The sequence below is a fragment of the Cololabis saira genome, chromosome 24, assembly GCF_033807715.1.
Source record: "Cololabis saira isolate AMF1-May2022 chromosome 24, fColSai1.1, whole genome shotgun sequence".
Classification (NCBI taxonomy): domain Eukaryota; kingdom Metazoa; phylum Chordata; class Actinopteri; order Beloniformes; family Belonidae; genus Cololabis; species Cololabis saira.
The window spans coordinates 25,804,791-25,824,159 of record NC_084610.1 but is presented as its reverse complement, the minus strand read 5'-3'; the positions used below and the strand labels follow the sequence as shown (position 1 = coordinate 25,824,159).

General features: G+C 38.5%; 1 protein-coding gene across 1 annotated transcript in view; it reads right to left on the bottom strand.

Moving 5' to 3' along the window:
- The window catches only part of LOC133425140 (NACHT, LRR and PYD domains-containing protein 12-like), a 132,858-nt gene that overhangs the window by 53,129 nt on the left and 60,360 nt on the right, over positions 1-19,369 (bottom strand). Inside the window, exon 7 of the mRNA XM_061715821.1 lies at positions 16,890-17,063. Coding sequence (XP_061571805.1) covers positions 16,890-17,063 — 174 coding nt within the window. The remainder of the gene's footprint in view (positions 1-16,889; positions 17,064-19,369) is intronic.

Sequence of the window (19,369 nt, the reverse complement as noted above, 5' to 3'; positions counted from 1 at the left end):
AGCATTTATCACCTGCACAACTAACTACAACATAACGCGTGTTTTTTATTGCTGTTTTTCAACGTTCACTGCTAGGGGTGTAGGGTTGCCACCCGTCCCGTAAAATACGGAATTGTCCTTTATTTGAGAAAAAAATGTTGCGTCCCGTCTTTAACTAATACGGGATGCGATTTGTCCCATATTTTCATTAACGCCCCATACACACATCTGTCACACACACATCAACACTAAATTTATCAATAATGAACAAAATAAAACACAGGAAACATTAAGGCCAGCAAAATCTTTGTGGCGGGAGAACAGGACCTGCCTCGTCTGTGCCCAGATCTTTCTATGTGTGTGACAGACAGCAGGGAGGACTCGGGCTTCACCTCCAGGTAGGACTTGGTAATTGGGAATTAAAAGTTGCGTTCCACAGGCCCGGTTCTACAAGGGTGCATAAGCATGCATTGCACCCTCAGTTTATGTGTCTGCATGCTCAGTTGAAAAGACGAAAAGAAAACTGACAAATGCGCACGCGTTAAGCCTGATTTATGGTTCTGCGTTAAACCGGCGGTGTAGCCTACGGCGAAGGGTACGTGCCGACGCGCACTGCACGTTTGCGTCCCCGCGTATCCTACGCCGTAGCCTCTGCGTTGGTGCAACGCGGAACCATAAATCATCCAGTGTCCGTCATTCATCTGCTTCCAGTGCGCAGTTTCCTGCACCAGCAAGATGCTGCTCTCTGCTGCTCCGTTAACACAAAGTAACATGGATATTCTGCTCTCTGCTGCTCCGTTAACAAAATAACGATGGATATTCAGAAGTGGTTCAAGCACAACGACGCAAGCAAGTTTACAGGACTGTCTCAGAAAATTTGAATATTGTGATGAAGTCCTTTATTTTTCTGTAATGCAATTAAAAAAAACAAAAATGCCATACATTCTGGATTCATTACAAATCAACTGAAATATTGCAAGCCTTTTATTATTTTAATATTGCTGATTATGGTTTACAGTTTAAGATTAAGATTCCCAAAATATTCAAATTTTTTGAGATAGGATATTTGAGTTTTCTGAAGCTGTAAGCCATGATCAGCAATATTAAAATAATAAAAGGCTTGCAATATTTCAGTTGATTTTTAATGAATCCAGAATGTATGACATTTTTGCATTACAGAAAATAAAGGACTTTATCACAATATTCTAATTTTCTGAGACAGTCCTGTACATTTATGGTTATATTTATTTTTATGGCTATGTTTTATTTTCTGTTGCTAGATTGTCTGATGGGTGAGGTAGCCCAGACTTAATGTAGCATTTTCTTTGTTCTGCAGCGATATTGCTGCAAAAATGCACTTGAAAGACACTTTAAATATTATTGTTTGACTGGTATCATTCCACTTGAAATGACTGTCATGTTTAGTGATGGTTTTGAGCTGTATAGATAAAATTAGTTTGAATTTCTATGTTTTATCTTCAGGGTAAGAAACAACTGTTGCTAGATTGTCTGATGGGTGAAGTAGCCCAGACTAAATGTAGCATTTTCTTTGTTCTGCAGCAATATTGCTGCAATAAAGCATTTGAAATACACTTTAAATATTCTTATTTTGCTATTATCATTCCGCTTGAAATTATGGGAAAAGGCATAATTTAGTGTTGAATAAGGTGCCAGGCATGTGCACCCCCTCTGATCTGAGATGCAGCCTAGTCATCATTTTATAGAACTGGCCCTGTTGGGTCAGTTCAAGGTTGGCCTGGTGAGCAGTGAGCAGGTGAAAGCAGGTGAAAACATTTGCCAATCAGTGTGTGTGTGTATATATCCGGGTCAGCCTGGGGTCACTTCCTCTTCCTGCATCCACTTGGGGATCAACACTGGGCTGGTGCAACGTGGGCAGACGGCGACCTTAATAGCACTTTGAAGGCACTTTAAAATGCTAAATATGCAGCTATCAGCGGTGAGCTACTTCTCTTATTTTTTTAACTCTAAGTCATACAATGTCTTGTTGAGCTGAACTCAAGCTTTTAAAGGTGCTAACGACTCGCTAACAACCTGCTAGCATAAACAGTTAGCAGTTAGCATTAGCATATGAAAGCTCATTGAAAAGATTTAATTTTTTGATTTGGCTTTATATTCTAGCCCTGAACGACTGAAGGTTTGTTCTTTTGTTTGTGTTTTGTGGCACTTTTTTTTTTTTGTTAACTTTTGGCTTTATTTAAAGCCATTGTAACAGCACTTATAGTGGTTTTACCTATGACATTTGGGTAAATGTTGATGCCATTTTTTTTTTGAGAATTTAAGATAAAAAAATGTTGTACAACTAATCAATTTTGATTTAAGAGATATTGATTGCTCTTTTTCTGTTTCAGGTCAGGTTTTTTTAGTTTAAACCTTTTGGATTTGGACAAAGAATCCCCCTACGATCTCTACGAACTACCTTGGACTCAGTGAAACCTCCACAACTGGTGGTAGGATCAACCTTTTTTTTTTTTGAACTGGATGAAGATTACTCTTGTTCCTTGATTCCCTGGACAAAAGGACTGGAAAAGAAAACGAACTCTAAGGAAGAGAACGTTCCAATCTCAGTCATTGAGATTTGTGTGTTTACCTTGATTTTGTTTTATTTTGTGAATTTCAAATACAAATCATTATTTTCAAACTTAAGTTGTGTCTGTGGTTTTCATAAAAATTGGACTCATTGAACCTTCGTTACACCTGCAATACGGACATATATTATGCTCTTATTTATTGTTATAATATACGGGTGAATGTCGGAAAATTTGAATATATTGCAAAACGTCATTCGTAGTAAATTCCACTAAAGGTGAAACAAATATATTATTTCCCACTACATTCAAAGTGAAATATTTCAAGTCTTTATTTGTTATAATTTTGGTCATTATGGCTCAGAGTTTATGAAAACCCCAAATAAAAAAAAATTATAATATTTTATGAAATCAATAAACAATTCCATCATCAAAATTATAACAAATATTTAACATAGGTTTAATGTTTAAATGTTTAACATATCTTGCTTTGCATGTAATAAATTAGTTTCACCTTTTACGTTGAATTATTGAAAGAAATTAACCTTTAAACCATATTCTAGTTGAATTAATGAAACAAATTAACTTTTACACCATATTCTAGTTGAATTATTGAAATAAGTTAACTTTTACACCATATTCTAGTTGACTTATTGAAATAAATTAACTTTTACACCATATTCTAGTTGAATTATTGAAACAAATTAACTTTTACACCATGTTCTAGTTGAATTATTGAAAGAAATTAACCTTTAAACCATATTCTAGTTGAATTATTGAAATAAATTAACTTTTACACCATATTCTAGTTGAATTATTGAAATAAATTAACCTTTAAACCATATTCTAGTTGAATTATTGAAATAAATTAACTTAAACCATATTCTAGTTGAATTATTGAAATAAATTAACTTTTACACCATGTTCTAGTTGAATTATTTAAATTTAACTTTTACACCATATTCTAGTTGAATTATTGAAATAAACTTTTACACCATATTCTAGTTGAATTATTGAAATAAACTTTTACACCATATTCTAGTTGAATTATTAAAATAAATTAACTTTTACACCATATTCTAGTTGAATTATTGAAATAAATTAACTTTTACACCATATTCTAGTTGAATTATTGAAATAAACTTTTACACCATATTCTAGTTGAATTATTGAAATAAACTTTTACACCATATTCTAGTTGAATTATTGAAATAAATTAACTTTTACACCATATTCTAGTTGAATTAATGAAACAAATTAACTTTTACACCATATTCTAGTTGAATTATTGAAATAAACTTTTACACCATATTCTAGTTGAATTATTGAAATAAATTAACCTTTAAACCATATTCTAGTTGAATTATTGAAATAAATTAACCTTTAAACCATATTCTAGTTTAATTATTGAAACAAATTAACTTTTACACCATGTTCTAGTTGAATTATTGAAATAAATTAACCTTTAAACCATATTCTAGTTGAATTATTGAAACAAATTAACTTTTACACCATGTTCTAGTTGAATTATTGAAAGAAATTAACCTTTAAACCATATTCTAGTTGAATTAATGAAACAAATTAACTTTTACACCATATTCTAGTTGACTTATTGAAATAAATTAACTTTTACACCATATTCTAGTTGAATTATTGAAACAAATTAACTTTTACACCATGTTCTAGTTGAATTATTGAAAGAAATTAACCTTTAAACCATATTCTAGTTGAATTAATGAAACAAATTAACTTTTACACCATATTCTAGTTGAATTATTGAAATAAATTAACTTTTACACCATATTCTAGTTGAATTATTGAAATAAATTAACCTTTAAACCATATTCTAGTTGAATTATTGAAATAAATTAACTTAAACCATATTCTAGTTGAATTATTGAAATAAATTAACTTTTACACCATGTTCTAGTTGAATTATTTAAATTTAACTTTTACACCATATTCTAGTTGAATTATTGAAATAAACTTTTACACCATATTCTAGTTGAATTATTGAAATAAACTTTTACACCATATTCTAGTTGAATTATTAAAATAAATTAACTTTTACACCATATTCTAGTTGAATTATTGAAATAAATTAACTTTTACACCATATTCTAGTTGAATTATTGAAATAAACTTTTACACCATATTCTAGTTGAATTATTGAAATAAACTTTTACACCATATTCTAGTTGAATTATTGAAATAAATTAACTTTTACACCATATTCTAGTTGAATTAATGAAACAAATTAACTTTTACACCATATTCTAGTTGAATTATTGAAATAAACTTTTACACCATATTCTAGTTGAATTATTGAAATAAATTAACCTTTAAACCATATTCTAGTTGAATTATTGAAATAAATTAACCTTTAAACCATATTCTAGTTTAATTATTGAAACAAATTAACTTTTACACCATGTTCTAGTTGAATTATTGAAATAAATTAACCTTTAAACCATATTCTAGTTGAATTATTGAAATAAATTAACTTTTACACCATATTCTAGTTGAATTATTGAAATAAATTAACTTTTACACCATATTCTTCACCTGTATATTCTACATCTGGGCTGATGTTACATACGTAGCATAGGAGGATATTTCAGTTGCTAGTATGGTTTTCTGTCTGTACAGTCATGCGAGTTCAATGCTATTAAAGCACTTTAAACTTTAAATCAAAGCATTTTGTTTTTCATATAAAACATTTTTATGCAGTTTAGAAGTTTTGGGGCTTTTTTTGGCTCCTGCGCTGCTGAAATCAGGGCGTCCCTTATTTCTATTTCTGAAAGGTGGCAACCCTATAGGGGTGTAACGATACACTAATCTCACGATAATGATACGATATAACAGTATTTTAACAACCTTGAATGAGGAACATATAACTGGAAAAAAAATATTTTATTTGAAAGACACAAAATACAAAACAATGCCGTGCGTTTGCCCTATTGTTACAGTTTGTAATGCTTTATAACTGTTTAAGTTTTAAAGAGAAAGCCAGGCCAACCATTTTCCACAAACTGAACTAAAAGTAAATGTCAGGTTTACATTATGATCTTCTGTTTCATACAAGTACAAATATTTAGCCACAAACTGAATAGTTTCTCTGATGTATGATTTAACTTTTTTCTTTTACAGAAAATTAACAACTAAAATTAAATAAATAAAAGTAAATACATACAATTTTACATCATAAAGATTGATTAATGCTCACCTTATAAGTTTAATAGGAGATTTATTTTTGTTAAGGTTATTTTATAAATATATTCTTTATATTCTGATGTAAATCAGGGACTAGTTTATCTGTAGTGATTAGTCTGTTTTAGATTGGGCGGAGTGATACGCCACAGTACGGCACTAGCTGTTGTGTTGATGTTCTAAAATCCTACACTGTTGAGGGACATTAAAGTACACTGGAACTCAGCACAAGTTTCCCTGTGTTTATTCTACTCACCACCCCAAAAAGGTTTAATTTAATAAGGTAAGGCTTAACTCTACACCAGCCTTACGTCAGTAAAAGTTCAGAGCTCAAAACCCTGCGAGAGTCCCGTGATCGGACCCGCTCTGGAGCTCCTTAATGTCTCCAACAGCTGGAAACAGCTGGAAACAGCTGCTCTAGAGGAGGATAAACACCTTACCTTCAGTTGGTGGACAGAATCCTCTTGAGACCTGGGACAGACCCGTTTCCTGCCCTGATTAAACCCTTTACAGCCGCTCACAGCAACTGAACAGCTTCAGTGTGAAATAAACCAACCTGAGTTTCCTGAAGGAGACGCTCCATCTGACCCTTGAACGCAGACTGACACTATCTAGATCTGTTTCCAGATAAGCTCCTCCCTTCACCTTCTCCTGTTTTTACTCCTAATTTATTCCTGCTGGACGTGGATGAACTCAGCAAAAAAATCCCTGGAAAGACCAAATGAAGAAGTGTGACAGCGAGCGAAAAAACTACATAATCAAAGTTTGTTCCTTTAGTTTATAATAAGCGGTGACCCTGGAAACCACCCGGGGTCATAAATGAGCCGTAAAAGGGTTGGTCCGGGTGAGAGACAGCAAACAGCTCCGTTTACAGGAAATCACATGTGTCCTTATCAGAGTAGAAGGTAATTGCACGAAGGAGGTACCAAAGATAAAACTCTGACCCTTGACCACCAAGTCAGGACGATCCGTTCACGTCTGAATCCACACACTCAAGTAGTGATGTTTGATACCTCCAATTTCCTTTCCGATATTGAGTAAAATGTGCCTGATAAATCTATTATAGATAGCTTTAGAATGAAAAACAAGAGTCACTTATTTAGCCCTTTATTTTAAAAGGTAGCGGCCTCATTCACAATATAGATGACATATCACAACCAAAAAACCAGAGTGTTTGAAAAATGTGTTTCCATCACTAAAAAAAGATCCTTAATAAAACAAAACCATTAAAGAGAATAAACAAAAATAAGAACTACTATAAATGTGAAAAAAAGTAGTTCCTACCAGCAGCGTGTCATTTAGACTAAATCTGTTAGGCTCGAGGGAAGGAGGGCGGACCCAAATGCAGGACGACATGAGCAGGGTTCAGATATAACAAAGTTTATTAACAAAAAAGCGCTAGACAGGAGGGAAAAAAGACCAACACAAAATCACAGACTGTAAAAACGCGTCTGGAGGGAACTATGGGAAAACAAGGCGCAGTCCGGAAAACCCACGACTGGAAAGTCCAACAAAAGGCGCAGACCAGAGGGAAACTCACGGCTGGAAAAAGTAATCCAAAGAGCGAGGTAAAATCCAAAAGGACCCAGGAAGGGAAGGTCCACGAACGGGAAAATAGGGAAGTCCAGGAATCCGGGCAGAGTACGGGGCTCTGAGCTGGAGAATCATCCGACACCGCAGCTTGTGGGAGGCAGGTTTAAGAGCAGGCTGGGTGACGAGGCTGAACGGTTGTCAGGTGTGGAGAAGTTGATTAGGATCAGCTGCAGGTGCTCTGGACTAGTAGTAGTAATGACAGTAGTAGTAGTAGCAGCTTATGGGAGGAAGGTTTAAGAGCAGGCTGGGTGACGAGGCTGAACGGTTGTCAGGTGTGGAGAAGGTGATTAGGATCACCTGTAGGTGCTCTGGCCAAGCCTGACCAGGCTTTGGCCTCTGGAGGAGGAAGGGTGTACCAAACCTTAACAAAATCTGAATAGTTTAGGTTCTTTCCACCTGTTAATGATAAACATTACCACAAATGACTGAAGTATCAAACATATCGATATTTTCATTTGGAGCATTTTTAATACAGAAGGATAAGACTCCTTAAAACCACCTCACCTCAGGTCAGGTATTTGCAGAAAACCGGGACCGGTTGAGTTTTAGTTTAGTTCCTGTGGAGCTGCTGCTCCATGACGCCCTCTGGTGGAGAAAAGGCACAAACCATCCCAGGTCCCAACAGAACCCAGTAAAACTAACGGAAACCCCGACACCACCAGTCAGGTGGTGTCAACGCCCCGCCGGTAATAGATATACAGAAACCTTTCAAGGTTGTTCGTATGTTTAAGATTTTGAAGTTATGTTTCCCTCTTAACTGATACCCTCCCTCCCGATTCCTAAATACCTTTTGGATATTTTCTGGTAATTGTCTGTTTTTTGCTTTATACATGATGATTGCTGTTTGGTAAGATATGATGTCAGTGACGTTCAGTAGTTTTGATGGTATAAAAAGTGGATTTGTGTGTTCCAAGTAGTTGACCTTATGAATAGTCCTTATTGCTCTTTTCTGCAGGATGGTAAATAACTGTAATAAAGTTTTGTAATTATTCCCCCAAATCTCAGCACAGTAATGGAAATATGGCAAGACCAGTGAACAGTAAAGTGTGCGAAGTGAATTGTGATCCAGTAGTTGTTTTGCTTTGTGTATGAGTGCAATGCTTTTTGAAACTTTGGACTGTAAATGTTTGTGTGGATGTAGATGACTCAGTCTGTCATCTACTGTAACCCCAAGAAATGTGTTTCCGTGCACCCTTTCAATTTCAATCCCATCTATTTCTATTTGCACCTTTGTGTTTACTGTGCATTTGCCAAATAACATAAACTTGGTCTTACTTACATTTAATGATAATTTATTCCAGTCAAACCATATTTTTAGTTTTTTCATTTCCTTGTTTATAACTGTTTCCACTTGTTTAATGTTTTCACCTGAATAAAAAAATATTGGTGTCATCCGCGAAATTGACCAATTTTTACCACCTAGATACTTTACAAATGTCATTAATGTACAGGATAAACAATTTGGGGCCCAATACTGACCCCTGGGGGACACCACAAACAATGTCCAAATATCCAGAGCAGTTATTACCAAACTTTACAAACTGTTGCCGTCCTTTCAAATAACTTTTTACCCAGTCTAATACCAGTCCCCTTATCCCATATTTTTCCAGTTTATTGTATAGTATGTTATGGTTAATTGTATCAAATGCTTTTTTGAGATCAATGAATACTCCTATTGCAGTTTTTTGTCATCTATTGCATCTGTGATTCCCTTGATTGATTCCATTATTGGCTGTGATGTTGATCTGGTAACCCTAAACCCATACTGGCTCTCCGAAAATAATTTGTGTTTTTCCAAAAATGCATCCATTCTATTGTTGAAAAGCTTTTCCAATATTTTTGAGAGTTGTGGCAGTATTGAGACAGGTCTGTAGTTTGTAAAGTTGTGTTTGCCCCCAGTTTTGTACAGCGGAATGACCTTAGAAATTTTCATCTGGTTTGGAAATGTACCGGTTAGAAAAGACAACTTGCAGATGTGTGCTAGTGGCTTCGATACCCCCTCAATGACCTGTTTAACTAATGACATAACAATGCCATTGTAGTCTGTAGATGTTTTATTTTTACATGTTTTTACTATGTTGACAATTTCGTTTTCCTCAACTGCTTTCAGAAACATTGAGTGGGGATTCCTTTCTATTAGCTCATTCATGTAGTCTCCCTCTGGCCCTGGATTTGGGATGTTTTTTGCTAGCTCAGGGCCCACATTTACAAAAAACTGATTAAAACTGCTTACCACCTCATCCATATTATAATTTTCAGTGTCATTTATAACAAAGTATTTAGGTAAATTGTTTTGTTTAGCACCATCTCTAATAATATTGTTTAGTATATTCCATATCCCCTTAATATTGTTTTTATTATCCTCTAATTTCTTTTTATAATATTCTTTTTTGCTTAATCTTATAATATTAGTTAACTTAATCTTATATATTTTATATTTACCTTCTGCATCTTCTGTTCTTTGCTTTATGAAGTTCCTGTAGAGTAAGCTTTTCTTTTTACAGGCATTTCTATTGGAATAACTTTGTTAACAATCTTTTTTTTTGCAATTAACATTTTATTGAATTTTAACATTTAATATCGACACATACAAAAACACACATAGAACGCACAGAACTGGACACGCAGTTGTACATATTATACAAAATCAGAGTCAGGAAAATCGACTAGGGTGAAACAAAATACAGGAATTACAAACCGCATTATTTTGGGCAAGAGAATATGTCAAAGGTCAGAGTAACAATGTTTTAACATCCTCTGCAGCTTTTTTCCACATCTCCAATGTTTGTTGCTTGGAGTTATTGATGCGAGCTGACGACCACTCCAGATAGATCCAGTAGGGCTCGTAGCCAGTACTTGATTGATAACTAGTGCGGTGGAATCCACCTTAAAGCTATCATTGTCTTCACTGCGGTCGTGCCAGCTAGCCAGAGTTTACGCTCCGCCTCACCGATCTTAAATCTGGAGTCATCGTTTAAAAGGAGAAAAGCTGGTTCTAGCGGGAGTTTTCTCGCTGTCAGACCAGATTCCTTATCCACTACTTAAACCCAGAACCTTTGCACATCTGGACATTCCCACAAGACATTAATGTAGCCATAACACCTTGATTACAGAACGTACAGTCAGGGTTGGTAGCCAGACCCGTCATATTTCATATACCATCTTTTACGTGGTGTTAAGTAAGTCCTGGGAAAGATTTTGTAATGGATTAATTGGTGATTTGGGTTTTTAGATGATTGAAAGACATTTTCCCACACCGTATTCCAATTAATTGACTCAGTTCCTGGGTGTTTATTTGCCTCCCAAGATCTGCACTCAGGTGATCCTGTAGGAACATATGATAGGAGATTGTTATAAATATAAGAGACTGTTTTCATTCGGGGAGATTTTTCAATCAGTGATACTAAGGGTGAGTCCTCAATTCAGCCCCCAATGGAATCTTGAGTGAATTAAGGGCTGACCTTACTCTAAAATAGAGGAACTGTGAGCTTCTTGAGATACCAAAGTGGGACATTAGGTTGGGAACGTCCAAAATTGCGTTTTGACCCGAAATATCCCCCAATGTCAAAATGCCACGTTCAGCCCATTATTGAGAGATAAATGGTTCGCCACCCGTCAATAAGTTGGCGTTATGCCAGATAGGGGATTGTTTGTGCCATTTTGATTTAAAACCCATCTATTTTTCTACATTTGCCATGGTTTGTATTGCATATGATATTATTAGGCCAAATTGGGAATAACATTTCTTATTGAGTCCAGAGAAAGCTACACCGTTGCCTCACAGCAAGAAGGTCCCCGGTTCAATCGATCAATCAATCAATCAATCAATCAATCAATCAATCAATCAATCAATGTTTATTTATAAAGCCCTTTACAACACACAGGGTGACCAAAGTGCTTTCCATTAAAATACACATTAAAACAAAACAATTTGAAAACGACATAATGAAACCATTAAAATTAAATGAAGAATATTTCACAACAATACTGGTTTTCAGTCTGGATTTAAAAACCCCAAAGTCAGTGATGGTGCGCATTTCTGGGGGCAGTTTATTCCAGAGTCTGGTCCAGCAACCGATACAGCCCGATCAACCACAGAGTTTAGTCCTGGTTCTAGGGACTTCCAGCAGGAGCTGATTTGAGGACCGTAGGCCTCTAGTGGAGTTCTGAACTCGCACTTGTTCACATAAATAAAGAGGGGCAAGCCCATTGGCTTTAAAAACAAAGATTAACATTTTAAAATCAATTCTAAAAGAAACAGGAAGCCAGTGAAGAGCAAATAAAACCGGGGTGATGTGTTCGCGACGTCGAGTATTAGTTAAAAAACGTGCAGCGGCATTCTGAAGAAACTGGAGACGGCTAAGAGAAGACTTGGAGACACCAACATACAAAGCATTACAATACTCAATTCTCAAGCTTATAAAAGCATGAATGGTTTTTTCCAAGTCTGCACGATTTAAAAATTGCTTTGTTAAAAGTAACTGATAAAAACTGGTCCTGACCACGCTGTCAATTTGCTTGTCAAACTTTAAGCTGCTATTAAAAATAACTCCAAAATTCCTCACAGAAGTTTTCACTTTAAGAGATAGATCACCAGGGTGTGCTGAATCGCCAAAGAAAATATATTCTGTTTTACCTTCATTTAAGTGCAGAAAATTTCGCCCCAACCATATTTTAATTTCTGCAATGCAGTCAGAAAGGGTTTGAAGAGCACCACTTTTGTTTGGGAGCAAAGGAAGATAAATTTGCAGGTCCTCTGCATAGCAGTGAAAAGCTAGGTTGTGCCTGGCTATGATAGAGCCCAAAGGCAACATGTAAAGTGAAAACAATAAAGGGCCCAGTATGGGCCCCTTCAATTCCCAGGCCCGGCAGGGTCTTTATGTGTGGAGTTTGCAGTCCAAAAACATGCATATTAGGTTAATTGGTGATTCTAAATTGCCCGTAGGTGTGAGTGTGAGTGTGTCAGGTATATAAGTGGCCCTGCTATGGACTGGTGACCTGTCCAGGTGAACCCCTGCCTCTCACCTGAAATGAGCTGGGATAGGATCCCCTTGACCCTGCAAAAGATAAAAGCGGGTATAGATAATCTGACCAGCAATGACATGTTTAGCCGCATGCTCTCGCTCCGTCGCTAGCTGTCGCGGTGGTGTTCAGAAAACGATGTGGCCTTTATTGACAATTGGGAGACGTTTTGGGGAAAGCCCGGTCTGATTAGAAGAGACGGCATTCATCCCACCTGGGATGGTGCTGCTCTTGTCTCTAGTAATTTGGCCAGTTTTATCAGACCCTCTCTCTGACATCGCAGGGTCCAGGCCAGGATGCAGAGCTGCAGTTTAACACACTTCTCTGCTGCTTTTCCAGGACCAACGCCTGCCAATAAAACTGTAAGATTACATGATGTAATTGGCAACTCTAACCAGGTGCCTAGCAAAATAGAAGTGGTTGCAGTTCCCCGCCCTCCTGCGTTTTTGAGGCGTTAACCAAAATAACCTTGTAAAAATTAAAACCAATGCACATTTGGTACCAATAAGAGACCGAAAAATTAGATGCGGACTACTAAATATACGATCGTTAAGCTCCAAGTCTCTGTTAGTAAATGATATAATTACAGAGAGCAAGAGTGATATTTTCTGCTTAACAGAAACATGGTTACAGGAGGGAGAGTATGTTAGTTTGAATGAATCGACTCCGCCTGGCTACTTTAATCACCATATTCTTAGAAGCACGGGCCGAGGCGGAGGAGTCGCAGCAATTTATAACTCCAGTCTCCAAACAAAAACTGAACCTAAGTGCAATTATAATACATTTGAAAGCCTCATGCTTGGTCTGAAATTTCCGAGCTGGAAATCAGAGAAGCCAGTTGTGTTAGTGGTAGTGTATCGGCCCCCTGCTGGTGCGTATCTAGAGTTTTTGTCTGAATTTTCAGATTTCCTTTCTGGATTATTGATCAGCACAGATAAATTCATCATAGTGGGTGATTTTAATATTCATATGGATGTTGAAAGCGATAATCTTAAATTAGCTTTCAATTCTCTTCTAGAATCAATGGATATCTCACAAAAAGTGGACAAACCGATGCACTGTTTTAATCATACTCTGGATCTCGTTCTTACCTACGGTGTTGAAACTGATGGTCTGTTGGTGTCACCTGTAAACTCCCTTTTATCCGACCATTATTTAATAACGTTTGAATTTAATATTGTCGATGCTGAAGTGCAAAGTAGGAGGTATTATTTTAGCAGATGTTTGTCTGATGAAGCTATTGCTAAATTTAGGGAGGCCATTGCTTATCTTACGACAGTGCAAAGTAGTGAAGCAGTAGAGGCCAGTGACCTGGGTTCTACCTCTGATGTTGATTTTCTTGCTAGTAACACTGCTGATTTGTTGCATTCAGCTTTAGATGAAGTTGCTCCTTTGAAAAGGAGGGTTTCCAACCATAGGAGCTTAACTCCCTGGTATAATTCAGATATTCGCATGTTGAAACAAAACGTGCGTAAAATGGAAAGGAAGTGGTACTCTTGTAAGTCTGTAGACTATGGGCAGAAATATGTGCCACTAGAAACTGAATTTGAATCATTTATATTTGAATTTGAATTGCTCAACTTGAATTATTGCATTAAAAAACTCAATCTGAATCACATAATTTGAATTTGTATTGTTTAATTTGAATCATTGCATTGAAAAACTGAATCTACATTCCGAAAAACTGAATCTACATTCAGCTCTCACAATTCAAATTCAGTTCTTGAAATTAAATTTCAATTCTACTGTGCCAGACAACCGGGTCTTCTGGAGGAACAGCAATCGAGTGCAGATACAAAGAACTCTGGTATCAGTCACGTGACATTTTTAGTTGTCAGCGCCATCTTGAGGACCGACCTCAAGATTTTTTCGCTCGCTCACATCGCATGCAGTTATTACGACACAGTGTTATAGTCCCCGGAACTCGGAACTACAGGAGCAGCTTTCTCCCTGCTGCTGTCTCTCTTTTAAACAAATCTTAATAATTTTTAATTATTACTGAGGTCTATCTTGCTCTTAACGTATTTTTTTCTATTTATTAGAAACCCTGCCCTTGATTTGGTACTTTCTTTATTCATTCATTGTTCTTTGCCTTGTGGGCAACATCTAATTTTATCGTGTCAGTGAGCGTCGTGATTCCTGCCATGTCCGTCTGCTGCTGTTGCAAACCTCTTCATTTTTTAATTACCTACGGGTGAACTACCTACGGATATTAATAAAGTTAACTTGAACTTGATAACGGCAGCTTCCACCTTTAAAGGACCGGAAGAGGAAGAAGTTTCCAAGGAATCATTCAGAACAGTTTCACCAATGTGTGATTCAGGTGTTCTGGTGGAAACAGAGACAGACATGTACAGACTCAACTATCTGTCCAACAGAGACAGTTTCTCTGACGGGAGGAGACTCTGGAGACTGAACTCAACACAGATACACTGAAGAACCAGAACCAGACCCGAACCTGAACCCAGGATAGAGAGGTTCAGTGAATGTGGTGTTGAAGGTGTGGAGGTGGATCAGTCTGTCAGAGGAGACGCTGTAGAAGGAAAGAGTTCCAGCAGGAACGTCCACGTACACTGCTATTCTGTCAGAGACTGAGGAAGATGAGGAGGAAGATGTTCCTCTGTTATTGTGATAGACACGGTACCGACCATCATCAAAACAGTCCAGACTCCAGGAATGATCGTTCCCTCCAAACACACAGTCACGAGAGGTTCCTTTCCTGCTGATTCTTCTGTAACTCACTGATACAGAAACTTCTCCTCTCCTCTGGACCTCCCAGTAACAACGACCCGTCAGAACTTCTCTACACAGCAGCTGAGGAGGATAACCATCAAACCTGTCTGGATGATCAGGATATGACTGATCCTCCATTACATGTTTCACCTTCCTGTTGTTGTCAGACAGTTTGATGGTGTTGTGGATTGTGTTTGTGTCGATGGTGAGTTGACAGGAATCTGATGGAGAGAACAAACAACCCAGTTGCAGTTATTATTGATCAGTTATTGATCACTGATTGACTCATGAATGAGTTACGTGTCAGTGTGAAGATGGATGAACGTGTGAATGAAATAAAAACACTTACACTTCTTCAGACCTGGTGTCAACCATCGTTGTCCAGCAGGCTCCACCCTGAAAGGAGGAGGGGGGTCAGACCAGCTCAGTCTCTCTCAGGGGTGGGATGTTATTTAGAGGACCCTGGTCCTCTAAATAACATCCCACCCCTGAGAGGAGGAGGGGGGTCAGACCAGCTCAGTCTCTCTCAGGGGTGGGATGTTATTTAGAGGACCAGGGTCCTCTAAATAACATCCCACCCCTGAGAGGAGGAGGGGGGTCAGACCAGATCAGTCTCTCAGGGGTGGGATGTTATTTAGAGGACCAGGGTCCTCTAATTAACATCCCACCCCTGAGAGGAGGAGGGGGGTCAGACCAGCTCAGTCTCTCTCAGGGGTGGGATGTTATTTAGAGGACCAGGGTCCTCTAAATAACATCCCACCCCTGAGAGGAGGAGGGGGTCAGACCAGATCAGTCTCTCAGGGGTGGGATGTTATTTAGAGGACCAGGGTCCTCTAAATAACATACCACCCCTGACAGGAGGAGGAGGGTCAGACCAGCTCAGTCTCTCTCAGGGGTGGGATGTTATTTAGAGGACCAGGGTCCTCTAAATAACATACCACCCCTGACAGGAGGAGGGGGGTCAGACCAGCTCAGTCTCTCTCAGCAAACATGGACATTACATGACTCTCACACACTGACGAAGGAACAGTCCAACACTGGGACAGATGCACTTGACTGCAGCATCTCTGAAGTCTGTCCTGTGGTCGTCACCTTCCAGCACAGTTTCTACACATTCTTTTCATGTGGTTTCATCTCTGCTGAATCAGCAGCAGGAGGAGACTGTGTCATGGCTGAGTGAAGGTGCAGCTGTTATTGGGCTGTGACGGGCCTGAAAACCACCCTGCTGTGGTTCTGGGATGTATACTGGGTCAAGAACGGCTCAGAGTTGTGAAGTGCATCTATCAGCTCTGCTGCAGCACCAGATGAGCTGCAGCAGCTCCGTCTGCTCAAACATCTCTGCTCAAAGCCAGAGAAACACAAAGATGATGTCCACAAAGACACCATGAAGAGTCCAGCACACTGATGTCCTCCAGTCTTCCGACCTGAGAGTGTCCTACCTGAGAGTGTCCAGTCTCCAGCGGGGATCCTCCAGTCTAGACAGAAGCTTCTGTGCTGATTCCCCTGGATGGTTGTAGCTCAGGTCCAGCTCTCTCAGGTGGGAGGGGTTGGAGGTCAGAGCTGAGACCAGAGAAGAACTTCCTTCCTCTGAGATCAGACAGCCTGACAGTCTGCAGACACACAACATAACACACATGCAGAGGCTCTGAGAGAACCTCTTCTGAGACTAAAGCTGACTCTGTCCTCGTGTTCACCTGATGATGGCACTGAAGGAAAAGCCAGAGAATCAGCAGAAACACATCAACAATCCTTCAATATTAACCACAGTTGTAACGGTCACCAGTTGAACATTTGGTGGATTCTGACCTGAGAGACTCCAGGTGACAGTGTGGACTCTCCAGTCCAGGACACAGCTTCTTCAGTCCAGAATCCTGCAGGTCGTTGTTACTCAGGTCCAGTTCTGTCAGACTGGAGGACTGAGAGCTGAGAACTGAGGACAGAAGTGGACAGATGTCCTCTGAGAGTTTACAGTCACTCAACCTGCAGAGGAGATTAAAGAGAGATCATGAGGTCATTTAGGAAAATGTATTGGTTTAACATTTCATGAACAAGACAACTCAAACTCGTTTTCTGTTGACTCCATGTAGAAGTAACTTAAAACAGAAGACAATGAATCCCAGAGCGATGGTGGCGAGGAATGAATTACCAGACGTTTGGATTGGAGATAATAACATGTTAAGCTTTAAGAAGAAGAAGCTCAAGTAATTTCTGTTTACTCAGGGAGAATAAAATACACCCTTGACAAGTTAGCTATTGATTAGTTTTTTCTTAATATCTTGTTTCAGAGTGTGATGAGAAAATGTCATTCCTGAGTTTAAAAAGAGGGAATGTAGAGTCATAATGCCATTGTGCTGATTATAATGTTGTTTTTGTACTTTGAGCAGGTGTCCTAGTGTCTGTTGTATCTGAGTTGTGAGCATTTTTTTATGTATTTTAATTAATGATAATGTTGTAATGAAGCTGATGATTCTGATGAGACCCCAGAGAAACTGCTGTGAAAGGTCAGCAGCTAACGGGGATCTAATAAAACAACCAAACAAACAGTTGTAACGGTCACCAGTTGAACACTTGGGGCCCGATTTACTAAGATCCTAAATAAAGAGTACTAAATTGCATGTGCACTGAAAAAGTTTGCGCGTGCTGTTGTTGTGTGTTTTGCGGGTGATCAACTAAGATTGCGTGCGTAATTGATAACAGGTGCAAACCTCAGTATTTAAATGAGGTGTTGCATGTCTTACGGTTTGCGGCGCAAACTTTGCGCCATGGACAGTGGATGGAAAGCAGGATAGTCGCAAGCGCAAAATGAAATTTGATGAGTTGTAGTTAGAGATATTAGTGGAAGAGGCAAATAAACACATTCATGAACTACAGCAAAGGAATTTAAACATTACCAAAAGAAACGCAATATCGGAGTAAATCTGCGATAGAATAAATGCAGTTATAAGACAAAAAGAACGGCAGATGAGGTTAAAACAGAGTCGGCGGCAGAACAGATCCAATTGGGGGGCACATAATAACCAGCGATGTAAATGCTTAATATGAGTTTGCCATCAACGATCACAGCAAACCAGTTTCAATTACACAACATACTGCTAAATCTCTTTTTAATACACACACACACAAGTGTATTGTGCACCCAAACTGCAAAAAAACAAAAAACGACAACGTACAGGCCACGTCTCTCCCTCCCTCCCTCGCCCTCTCCATCTCTCTCTCATACAACGCATACACACAAAAATGTGAACGGTGAATCTCCAAATTTAATTTGACGAAATTAGACAGACCCAAACATTCCACATTTGCGTAATAATAAACGCCAAGGCTGGCGCCATGAAGTCAGTTAAATGCATGTCTCACCTTTAGAAGAGTTGCACATCTTAATTTTCCTATTTCACCATAGATCACACTTTGGGAAGCCTTCTTTATATTTTAGCGTTATTTCCGCGTAGATAAGAGTGAGTTTGATGCTCCTTAACAAGTTTTGTCCGCGGATCAACATCAACCCAGCTCCCCCAACCCCTTGCTCGCTGATTGGCTGATTTATGGTTCCGCGTCACACCAACGCAGAACCGACGGCGTAGGGTACGCGGCGACGCACACCGCACCGCGACCCTACGCGTCGGCTACGCCGTCGATTTAACGCAGAACCATAATTCAGGCGAAGCTGCAGTCTGTCTGCGCTGATCACTGACACAGCGGGTCGGAGCGGATTTGGTCATGATGTTTAACCTGTGTTTTGTGATTAATAAGCACGGGTTTTAATTAAATGTAATTTACGAAGGATGATTTCACGTTCAATAAGATAAGTAATCAATAAAATATAAAGTTTGGCACAAAGGCTTGGCCTGCTTGTGGGCGAGTGGAGGGGGGCACATTAAAAGAAGGTGGCAAGATATAAGGCGAAGAACTAAAGAAAAAGTGGCCTTTAATAAAACTTGTGCAACCATTTTTAAAATAGCATGCAGCAGAATAAAGACTCTCTCTCTGCATATTCTTTGATTTTGGATGTCGCCTCCTTGCCACAATAACAGCAGCAGCAGATTAGCACCTTCCTTCCGAACGTATTAAATACAGACGAAATCACAATACGCGCAATTACTTTCGGGCTTGGTAAATCTCGTTGCGCGTGGTAAATGGAACAATTTGCATCTTCCCCTCCCAGTATTCAGCGATTTCTGGCGGGTACGCCCCATATTGATTATTCATCAGGGCAAAAGTACTAAATGAATTGTGTGTGCTATTTTGCGCATTTGAGAGGCGCAGTCCTCTTTGCACGCTGTTAGTAG